The 12377-nt window shown below is 37.5% G+C and overlaps 1 protein-coding gene across 1 annotated transcript; it reads left to right on the top strand.

Annotated features, from left to right (window-relative positions):
* Positions 1–177: 177 nt before the first annotated feature.
* Positions 178–9554, top strand: LOC591818 (soluble scavenger receptor cysteine-rich domain-containing protein SSC5D). The gene is made up of 7 exons (XM_030994573.1): positions 178–1433; positions 4090–4311; positions 5390–5470; positions 6248–6535; positions 7193–7366; positions 8283–8379; positions 9160–9554. The coding sequence occupies exons 1-7, from the start codon at positions 1358–1360 to the stop codon at positions 9488–9490; spliced, it is 1269 nt and encodes a 422-aa protein (XP_030850433.1). The 5' UTR covers positions 178–1357; the 3' UTR covers positions 9491–9554.
* The last annotated feature ends 2823 nt before the right edge of the window (positions 9555–12377 follow it).

The raw sequence follows: 12377 nt of genomic DNA, 5'->3' as shown, positions 1-12377 counted from the left end.
AATACTTGAAGGTTTGCTTTTAAATATATTTTAATTTAAAGCTACAAACGGCTCTCCATAATGATTAAGTCCTACTTAGAGTTAAGTTCGAGAACATGCAGATAATGTTTGCAAAACTATCAGATTTAAACAAAGGAAGTGAGAGAAATTGGGGTGTATATGAACGAGAGGACAAGATTGGGTCATGGATTGAGCATTTAAAGGCCATATCCATGCATTCATTGGGTTCAACGTCATTCAACCGTGCGGCGATGTATTATGAACCCGGCATTTTAATTGACAGACGCAAGAGTTCAAACGAGCTCCACTAGCTTCTTTCATGATTTGCTCGGTATACTCTGTCGCCGTTCTGTTTGTACATGTGGGCGAATCATCACAATAGGTGGAAAGTGAACAAATACCCAAGCTTTACCTTTTGCACTCAACAGGAGGCAAACCCTGCTCGGTGTATCTGGATATGTTATTGTTCGGAAGCAGTAGGCCAGGGCCGCTGAAGGAGTTCCATGTATTGTGGTGGTATTGTATGTATTCGCTTTAATAGCGCTACCGCAGGTTTTTTTTTTATGAACACCGTATTGGTAGATTAGGAATATATTTCCTCTTTCAAGTTATACACGGAATGTGATGAACACGGATGATAGACGGTACATTATAATCCTTCTGAAATATATCAGGACCTCATGGACCAGCACATACTCCCTTACCAAGCGTCCAGATTGCCTGCGTCGTTGAGGCGGATCGCGAAGTCACCAGGGATATGAGGAATACAATCTTATTTCGGTGACCAGTGGCTTACGATACGAACTGCCAGGACCGCAAAGGTCTATTTTATAGTCGACAAGAGGACAATTTTGGAGAAAAGCTTTTGAGTCTAAGGTGTAAGTTTTCAGTGAAATGTGATCACAGATAGAACTCAATAGTCGTTCTACCTATATTCCCTTCGATGAGTTCGATTCTCACATGAACTAGTATCCGGTGGGTCATTGTTTTTTTTTTTGGTACTAGTTGATCGTTATACTCAGACACTCGTCAAACATACGTCACAATGGTGTAGTTTCTATACGTCAGAGAAAGTAACAGAATTCTACCAGACCTTGAACGTGCGTCTATTGTGAACATTTTATGCATTTCCATGCATGTGTGGGATGACTTCGTTATTTTGCATGCATAACATTAAAAAAGCGAGCGGTTTTACTTTCGTCTTAACTCTCATTGTTTCACTTCTATCTTATCGGTAAGAGAAAATAGAGGTGGTCTCGATTCGCTTTCATAAGATGCTCTCGTTACCAAGCAGCTCTATAAGGAATATATAAGTTGAACAGGCTGAAGTAATCCTTGCAGTTGAAAGAGTACATTAATGAACATGGATCTATCAGGTATAAAGGCGATGATGTTTGCCATATCGTGGATTTGCTCAAGTGCAACAATTCTTGGTAAGAACTACTCAAATTTCTAAAACATTAACATCACCTTCATGTTGAAACTTAACACTTGATGGAGTAATCTATGTAGCAGCTCACTCCGGAAGCTATACTGGGATGGTAGGTTGGGCAGCACTTGGGCTAGTAGCTGCAAGGAGTGCCATGAAGTGCGAAAATGATGTGTAGACAAAGCACTTATCCATGTCTTGTAAATGTAATAGGCATAAATCGTATGTCTATGTGTTTTTTATGATTTACTTTTAAAACTTTTAACGATAAAACGTTAACAATTGTTGTGAAATTTCCAATCAATTTGATTGATAGTTTGCTGTCCCGTTATAAAGTTATTAAGTCCCTTACTTTGATTACTTACCTATTGATACATCGTAATACGACCAGTTTAAGTTTGGACTAGCTATACCACCATAGATATTACATTTTTTTGCTTGTTTGTCCACATTCAGATCATATTTATTCTTTGCATTATCATTTCTCTGTCACTACTTCTTTGGGGACGTATACAAGTAAAAACACCATTTAATTGAATATCTGTCAACATACACTGTATTCTGAATGGTGCATAATCTGCTACAAGTAAACCCTCTCAAACAAAAATTACTGACAAAAAACGTTCCTGTAGTGCATTAGAGGAGGTATTGTCAAATGTATAGTTACCTGATGGTGACAATATATTAAAGCATACAAAATAATAATGATATGAAAGTTGTGACGGTTATTCAAAAATGATTATAATAAAAAAAACTGACATTACACGCTTTACAATGTATGCATATGCAATGCAATGGTGCAATGTAGTCAAAAGTAAACGATCGGAAATATATACGACATCAATATCACGAATTAATACGGCCAATTCTTTCTTATCAAAGATGGAATTATTTCTTTCTTGAAATATTTGAAAGAAAAAAAAAATTATGTCGTCGATATTTTCGAGGTGACAATCACGGGTTAAAAGGGAGAATTATAATAATTATAAATATATAAAGGTGACTTACATATTTGTGGGCCTAATGTACATGTATGGGTAAGCATAAAATGGACTAGAAACATCAATTGCTCGGTTAAAATCTGATCTTTCCCTTTATTTCCAGTTTAGGATTACGGGTAAACAACCATCAATTACATAGCATCGTGTATTAACTGAAGTCTGAATCAATTCATATATACCTTTTGTACATGGGAGAATAGCAACCTCTAATCGGTTCCGGTTTCCGCCAAATAATCGCAAATACGGAAACGAGATTATTGTTCATGGTGTCTCCCATAATGATGTACGTGTTGTCGTATACATAATGAGATGTTACAATAGTTATTAGTGTGGGTAATCCAGAATACTCTGAATCCCATCCAATCTCACCGGAAAGATCACATGCCGGTATTCATGAGGACTAACCTTAGTCCAGGTTTAAAACCCGATTGAGCTTGACCAGTAGTTTCCGGAGTGCCAGTAAGTGTCAGTATATTACGGAAGCTTAAAGACCCCATGCAAGGCCAAAAATGAAATAGACAAATTATATATATACGGAGAGCTTGTTATTCATTGAATACAACAATACAAACTTATTGGGATTGTATTGCCTACGAGTGGAGTAATAGCATTCGTAACCTTTGAAGTGGAGGGCTTAGAAAATGGGCATCCGTTGAGTAAAATCGAGGGGTGATTTTTGCGACGTCATTTCGTGTAGACGTCACGAACATTATGACCCAAGTTTGATTGCTAGCTACAGATTCTGGCCAGATCAATATTAACTTCTAGAAAATCTTGGGACAAGGAAACGAGGGGATTTTAAACGGCATACGAAACACGTTTTTTCGTGGTATTCATTCCACACACTGTGTTTACAGGACGACGCAGTGTGACAAAATATAGCTGCTATTAAATCAGAATGGGATTTCACTTTTGATTATATATATAGAAACATGTTCATGCCATGACGTCAAATAAATTACACAGACTGTGTTCACACACAGCCATGCGGTGCAACACACTATGGCTACAGTGAACATGTAGACATATCACAGTGACACTGTGTAGTATAGATGTGCACATCTTAGCAATATAAACACTGCTATCAATAGTGTGCAGATATGGTCATTACAATCATTATTGCTCTTTCTTTTGGTGTGAAAGAGACCAAGCGCGCCAGTAATAATCAGTTTATTGTTTCTACCCTAAATCCAAGGGACAGGATTCACCACAACACTCGTCAGAGAGGAGCGAACTGAAGAATATTGTTTGTCGCCAAGCCATAAGAAATCAGCAAAAAAAGTGCAATAATTATAGTTCTGTGTTTTAATTCGTTTCAGTATTGATTACTTGTTTTTGTTGGATATTTGCAAGTAAAATTATGTTATACAGGGATACCAATCAAATTTGTAAAGGGTAAAATAAGAAAATTAGCAGGAAATTTAGATAATGTGATGTTAACATTTCTTGTACAGGAAATTTCTGCAGGTTATTTGCCATCATATTGACTTTCTGGTTACCAGGTATGTTATTCGTAATACTTAATTTGATGGACCTGGCCGTCAGTTCAGTTTATTTTTAACATCAATTGAAAATGATTACTAACAAGTCTCATTTGTTTAACCAACAAGTTTAATCGTTTATCTATTCTTTGACCTTGTGTTTCTTACATGATCACAGATGTTAGGCTACAAGATGGGGATTCCCCGACTAGCGGCCGAATCGAGGTCAACGTTGAGGGCATTGGATGGAACACAATTTGCGGGAGCTCGTGGAACATGAATGACGTCATAGTGACGTGTCGACAGCTCGGTTTTACCGGGGCTCAAATGGAACTCACGAGGTCCCAGTTTGGCTCGGGGACAGCCCCCATCTACAAGAAGAATATCAATTGTAAAGGAAGTAAGGACCATATATGTGGACAACTCTCTTCCTTTGTCGTGGCTCACAGAAGGCTCAATAGTCAATACCACGATGGCCGTGGTCATACTGTTTAAAAATGTTACGCTAGCTAATCATGCCATCTTTCTATAGACAGAACCTGACACTGATGTGGTGGGGGTCACAACTAGCCCTTGCTTTAAACACAAAACCAAAGGGCGTAGCTTCATCACACAGACAAGAATAAGCAGCCTTTCCAATCTTTTTACCTGAAAGCACTATAACACAATACATATTTCATATATTGCCAATAATAAACCAGGGCATTTGGAAACGTGAATTATTTTTTCTTGATAGAGGACATTAGTTTTTAGTAAAAAATTAGAATAGTCATTGCTGTTTAGCCACTGATTAAAAACTTTTAAAACAAATCTTAATTTTCAACACCATGTCATATTATTGATTTATTGCGAGAAGTCCTGTTTTCTATCATTTTCTATAACTTTCTATAACAATAATGTGTAAATTGTTAATGAAAAATTTGCGTGATCACATTTATTGATTCATAATGTTTATAAATATTTGTATGAAATGAGAACTATTAATCTGGGGATGGCGATACTTGTTTGGATAGATAAAACGAAATATTTACCATGACCAAAAATAAAATTAGGTGACCTTTTCTTCTCAATAAAGTTACCCTTAAACTTCAAAATGACAGATTTTCACTATAGTTCTCCCTGTTCTTGGTAATACCTCCCCATTTCCAAGAACGGGATCAGCCTCTGTATATAACTCCCCTCTCGCTTCCTTCTCTCCTTTCCATCTTTAATTCAGTCTGTGTCGTGTCATGCTACTAAACCACACTCTTAATCTTCACACACACCAAAACCCACATCCATCCACACCAATACCCACACTTCCACCCACACACCCGTCCACAAAAGCCAGATCATCCCCCACACACACACTTACAACACCTACACGGTCCGCACACATGCAACTCCTTCTCATTTTTTTAATTTGCTCTATACGGAAACAAACATTGTGGTAAGGAGTCTCTTCTTGATCATTGATTTTCTTTCTTTTCTTTAAAAAGATGAAAACAATTTGGACGATTGTCAGATGTCGTCACAGAGTTGCTTTGGCAGTTCAAACGCAGCAGGAGCAGTGTGTCAAGGTGAGCAAAGAACTTACTTGTCGTACAGCGTGTCCACACACAAAACAATTTATCCCGAAACTCTATAACGAAACGTCGTATAAAGAATCATCGTATAAATTTCAGAGTGTCCACACACAAGAAACGTCGTATAGATAATCATCGTATAAATTCCAGGATGTCCACACACAGAAGAAAGCAATCCTGAAACTCTACAGCGAAATGTCGTATACTGCGGTCATGAAATGGAAGCGGAAATGAGAGGTCTGGTCTCCTTTCGCTCGAGGTCACGATAAGCCCCGCCCAGTTAGACAACACCTTCCGTGATTAGGCGTGATTAGGCGTGATTCTTTATTGAGTTCTAGTTCGAAACGATGCCTAAACCTGCATTTCGTTATACGACGTTTCGCTATACGACGTATCGTTAGTGAGCGTCCACACACACACACAATTTCATCGTAAAACTATCGCGAAACTGTATAACTATCGCGAAACGGTATAGCTAATCACGCCTAGTCACGGAAAATGTTGTGTGGGCAGGGGGTTGGACTGACTACGGTGTTGCTTACATTATTGTCACGTAAGTAAAGTTTTACACGGTTTTAGGCACGAAGTTCTAAATTAAAAACAAATCTAACATAACATTCACTCCAGTTTAGACTTTTGGAAATTATTTTAGGCAATATTTATAAATCAAAAGCTTAGTGATGTTTTCATCAACAGTTCAAGTATTTCACCTTTGTTTATCATCATTTCATCAGATCAGTGATTACCAACGAATTGTAATTTATCCTGCAGGACCATCTTATCTTGGCTGTTATGCAGATAACCCGCTGTCACGATTACTCACGGGGACATCGTACGTCGATTCGACGGCGATGACGACCAGCGACTGTATTTCCTTCTGTAGACTCCGCGATTTTGAATACGCGGGCCTGGAGCTGGGTTCTGAATGCTACTGTGGGGATGCTGATTCAGATTATATACAGTACGGTCACTTTAGCGACGCAGAATGCCGACACACATGTGCGGGGAACAACTTAGAAACCTGCGGAGGAATTGCAAAAATGGCCGTACATATAACAGGTAATTTATACCATGAAGGATAGGGATTGTTTTTATTTAATAATAATAATAATAATAATAAGTCCACTCCAAATTTTATTAAACCGAAAATGGAAATTCTTTTTGCCCAATTGATCGTGAGCCCGGCAGCCACTGAGCAGCGCCAGATCGACGTTGCTCTATCCCTTTAATGTTGAACGCCAAACAAGGTAGCAGCAACTCCCGTCTTTTAACGTCTTTTGGTATGACGCGGCCGGGGTTTGAACCCACGACCTCCCGGTTGAGAGGCGGACGCTCTACTGACTGAGCCAACACACCGGTCGAACAGCGACTCTAGCTCAGATGACAACGACAATGACGATGGCGATGGAGATTATTGTGATGATAATGCTAATGGCGATAATGTACAAAATATAGTTTTGAGTATGTTTGCGATTGATTAAAGGACTTGCGATTTACTTGGATCAATCGCAACTCTATTTAAGACGGGGCCGAAGTGAAGTAATGGGTGTTCTGGTAAAATATAATTCATTGCATGACTGTAATACTGTTCGGGGCTTCTGGAAAGTCGGCTAGAACCAGGTTTTGTAGCTGTCTTCAGCGTGAATAAAATAAAATAAATATGTGCGCGATCAAAATGATGATGCTGATGATGTTGATTATCATCCATCCATACAGCCACTCCAACGACTGTTACCATGCCAACTACCCGAACATCGTCGGCAAGAACACCCAATCCTCTAGAGGGAACCAGTCCTGGTAGGAATACAACCATGATGTCTCCAAGCTCAACATCATCAACTGAAGTGGCACCTACCAAGATTTCCGAAGGATTCAAAGGCAGTCTGTCAGGTTTGTGAATAGAGATGTAACTTCTATCAGGGTTATTCATGTGAAGGTGTCGTGGTACAGGGGATACATAACCGGACTAGAATCCCTGCTTTGGCACCAATATCCGTGGGCAAGTCATTAATATACGTTTGCTACTATCAACCAAGACGATTTAAATGGGTAGCCGGGAGGAAAAGATTCTTTGAATGCTTGAACATCTGATCTTGTTAAGGCTGTCGATAAAAACTTAACTAATACTATTGATGAAGGATGAGGCTACCATGGGCATACATAACGATTGTCTTTTAAGTAAATTGTACGGAATGTCTTAGTCGAGTGGTTTGGCTTGAAATGCAGAGGTCGTGGATTAAATCTCAGAAACGGCACTAATGTCATTTGACAAGTCTTTAAACTACATTTGCGACTCTATATCTAGGAGAGAAATAGGGACCTTGTAGAATGACGAAATCCCTTGTGTTAGTAACTGCCTCACGGTGACCTTATGGTACATGTAGGAAGACTCCCCAAGGAGTGAAGATGGTGCATATAGTGTGCAAATGAATCTGATGACCGGGGTAATAACATCTATCAAGCGCTTGGAGACAAAATTTTGTCTTAAGCGCTGCTTTAATCCAGTTTATCAATTATCGTTATTGTATTGTTATTATTATTATTATTATAATTATTCGAAATAGTTGTATTATTTACATTACAACTTAATGTTATTTCATCATTACTCTCATTATTGTCATTATGCTTATCCATGTAATTGGAGTATAATCGAAAAATTCGGAAATATTTTCTATGCGGTTACCTTGATTACAGAGTACTGACTACTCAATTACTTTTTTCTTTAATTGTGTTTCCGTCTTATTTATCAATGGACGTTTTGCTCAACGTCTCAAACGAAACTTTTACTTTACCTTTCAATTTGCAGATGGAATGATGATGATAATTGTATACATCTTGGGGGCGCTGTTATTCTTTTGCATTGTTATAGTATTGGGCTGTCTCATCTGGAACTGCAGATTGCGGTACGTATTATTTTACTCTAGTAGGCTTTAATACTGGTACAATTTTGCCAGGGGCTGACGTTTCTTGCCCGGATATAGACTCTCTTGCGTTCTAGTTTTTGCGAAATAACTGATTATATATTTTTACCTTTCATGATTGTGAGTTCGAAATTGAGCTCTTGATGTCAACAGTCATCAAAGAACTGCATGGTTCTAACAAGCACGGTAAAGATGACTCTCCTCCCCCTTGATAGTTTGTTTTTCGTTGTTTTAAAACTGACTCTACAAGTTAGATAGAAATAATCATCAATATTTATATACGAGGTGCCCCAATTCGGCAATTTTCATTCATACTTTAATGGCTATGCTCACTCATACATGAACGATATGATTCCAATTGCGTATCATCTTAAAGCAGGACTGCACTACTTGTAGCTAATTGCGCCCTCCATACAGCCAACACTGCGTAATCGGTACCCGTTGGTCCCCATGATCCCCTTTTTCTTATGTTAATTGACAGCTGATTTGATGAGATAATCACCTGCCAGTGACCATGAAGGGAGCTATAAACCTCTTGGCCAAACTAAAGCAGATAGGCTTTAAAGAATATTAATTTATGTTCATTAGATAAATACAAGATAAGTTATATAAATATAAATTGTAAATTTCGTGCACTTTTTTCTTTTTCTTTTTCTTTGCTGAGTATTTTTATTAGCCTTTGTATGAATGGATATAAACTGAATTTTTTCCAACAAATATTCTCATAAATGTAAATAAGGCAGTTAATTTATATAATTCCAGGTCGAGAATAACGTACAACATTTCTGGCAAGCTTGAAACACCTCTAGGCAACGATCAAACCATAAACGCCCCTCCCTACATGACGCTAAGCGAACGCAAGAACGACGGGGGCAACGGTTACCAGAGCTTGAGCGTGCAACGCAAAGAAGCCCAGAGGATCGCCATGCCAGACGGACCGTACGCGGACAGTTTAGGCGAGCCAGTGTACCAGGAACCCGCTGTATACTTGGAACCGGACAACGTCTGTTCAGTTTCCTACAAACCTGGCGATCCGGTTTCGGATGAATTGTTTTTAGGAGGAGGGAATGAATATGAAACACTTGGCATGTAGCGATGCTGACAAAAACGTTATTTAAAAAAAAAAAATATTTGAGAAATAGATGGTGCTCGAGTTATTTCTGTTTTCAAAATTGTATTTGCTGTTTTAGGAGACTGTGACTTTTTTGTATGTTTTGTATGACATTTGGTATATTAGATCACAACACATAAAGGGTTTTGGTCTGGTGGATCGCAACATACTTGTTTCGAATCCCTAAAGCAGGACAGGACATTAATGTACATTTGCGGCACTCGACCCAGGTGAAGTAAGTGGCTACATGTATGCCTACAGTATATGAAATAAGTCCTTAAAGGGCCCATGTCATCGAAATACAAGTGTATTCCTGTTTGTGTGCAGTCCTGCATACATCTCATATTTTGATATATAAACTTCTGAATTTGTTTCATGGGTTTTAAAATATTTTTTGAAATATTTGTTTTTCAAACTTGGTAAGTTCCACCCCCAAAACCTCCCATTCCCATTGTGACATCATCTGTCAGTCATCAATGAGCCAACTTGAGAAAGTGGCATGTAACTTTGCAAAAGTTGACCACATGTTACAATACCACAAACAATAGCAACATATAAGTTGCTATGTCAGACATGTCAGACTTAACCAATATTCTAGAATAGACAATGGTTTGTAATTTTTTCCCCAGCTTAGCACACGTTCATAATAAAATTGCATGCTTCCATACATATGTACAATACATCATCATTGCCTCTGTCTTCCTGATGACGCTACAACATGTCTGACATAGCAACTTGTATGTTGATATTGTATTACGTATTGTAACAGGTGGTAGACTTCGGCAAAGATACATACCATTTTCTCAAGTTAGCTCATTGATAACTGACAGATGATGTCACGAAGGGAATGAGATCTGGAGGTTTTTTGGGGTGGAGCTTTTAATAGCAAGTTTGAAAAACAAATATTTCAAGAAATATTTCAAAATCTATGAAACAAATTCAGAAGTTTACATATCAAAATATGAGATGTATGCAGGACTGCACACCAATAGGAATACACTTGTATTTCGATGTCATGGGCCCTTTAAATGATTCATTTCCTTATCAATGCAGCTGGGATAGAGCTGGGTTAATAATCCAATGCTCTTATGCTTAGTATGGGCATATAAGAAATGGGTAAATATGTGAAATGCGCTAACAAGAACTCAGTATCACTAATATTAATATCATTAATGGATTTCCTCTTTTTTCGATGTATCTCTTGGGTAATGAAGAGAGTAGGTCAGTTAGGCTTGCCTTTTCAAATACGGTTTATTTCGAAGAGTTAGAAAGCCACTCTTGTTTTATTCCTTTGAGTTAGTGAGCTTCTGGTTCTTGCCACACTGAATTCAGTGAAGCGGTGAGGTTTTGAATTCGTTTGGTAATTATTCCCATCATTTGCATGGGCCATAAACTTGCAACCACATCCCACATATCTATGAAACGCCTATTCCTTATAATTATGTCCAACGATACAGTGAATATAGGAAATAATCTATTGCATTTGCATATTCGTTCACGTTATATATAGAGTGTGGAGAAGGACAATATGCTGTTCTTTATACAATATAGCAGCATTGATGGTAGCAGTCTTTCACAGTGGTTTGATATTTAACCTAAACTGAAGTTAGGCAATCGTAATTTTCGAAGTATAAATGAAAATAAATTAAAAACATAAGTTATTCTCGAGTGTGATGCCAATTTTAGCCATCATGTTTAAAACGAAAAGAGAGCGATAGTGGAATTGAAAGAATGAGAGAAACTATCCTGAAACAAGAAGAAAATGAAATAGGTGAATGTTAGAACGGACAAAGTAGAGAGAATTTGCGTATTTATACCCACACGTGCACCCCCCCCCCACACACACACACTCACTATATCCATACACAACACATACTAATCTTCCAAATTTCTCTATTAGTTACACCTTAGATCAAGCCCTCGTATTAACATATACCAATTTGTTAAAATCACTGGTCTCATTCAATTTCTCTTTATTTTACAATAACAGTTACTGAATCCGATGACAGGGGTAATAATATATCTGTAACGCGCTAATAGGCACATCGTTGGATCAATGTATCGAACGCTATATACAAAACGGAATGTTATTATTATTATTATAAAAAGAGAACAAAAGGACATACAATTCAATTTCCAGTGTTCTTTCTGACGTTCATGGAAAGGTCCGTGACTTTTACCAGTAATATTACAACTAACTTAAAAACAATGGCAACAAAACCGAGTACAGTGTTCTTGGGTTTTTCCGAGTTTATGTGGACAAAGAAGCTCATATATAACGCGTGATACTTCTTTAAATAATTATATCTAATACAAAAATTTCTCACATTTCATAATTTGTAAGTGAAGAGTTATATCTATTCATATCGTCGGGAAAAAAATTAACAACCGAGACTATCACTGAATAAACTGATACATGATACGTAGTAGTTAAATCTTGGAAAGAATCCTATAATTAAAGCATCACACAGAAATGAATCAGTAATAAATTATTCATATCAACAAAAAAACAAAACCAGTACAGTGCTAATGTGTTTTTTTTTAAAGCTATGATATCTAAATAATGATATATGCAAGCGATTTTCGATGATGACATGCACTTTTCCTTTCATAACAAAAACAAGCAAATAACAGCAAACAGTTAAACAGCAAACTCAGAGAAAACAAATAAAAACCCTTTTTTCAATTGGATTCTTTTCTGAACAGAATTATAAAACCTTAAAATATGATGATTGAGTTCAGCAAAGGGTGACATAATGTGCTAGATAATGTATTCTGTATCTGTATTGCCATGTTAAAGGAAACGGTCTTGAAAATGATCTATTATACAAACAAGTTTGCTCTCAAATGTTCTCATATTTCAATGTGG

This window comes from Strongylocentrotus purpuratus, unplaced genomic scaffold, assembly GCF_000002235.5.
Source record: "Strongylocentrotus purpuratus isolate Spur 01 unplaced genomic scaffold, Spur_5.0 spur5_scaffold_21, whole genome shotgun sequence".
NCBI lineage: Eukaryota > Metazoa > Echinodermata > Echinoidea > Camarodonta > Strongylocentrotidae > Strongylocentrotus > Strongylocentrotus purpuratus.
This window is presented reverse-complemented; position numbering and strand designations above follow the sequence as displayed.

What these genes read in the sequence shown, in the direction of transcription:
- LOC591818 (XM_030994573.1), top strand. Translation starts at nt 1,358, where the DNA reads ATGAACATGGATCTATCAGGTATAAAGGCGATGATGTTTGCCATATCG. An exon ending in CTCAAGTGCAACAATTCTTG is followed by an intron (nt 1,434 to 4,089) that starts GTAAGAACTACT and finishes ACATGATCACAG; the next exon opens with ATGTTAGGCTACAAGATGGG. An exon ending in AATGGCCGTACATATAACAG is followed by an intron (nt 6,536 to 7,192) that starts GTAATTTATACC and finishes CCATCCATACAG; the next exon opens with CCACTCCAACGACTGTTACC.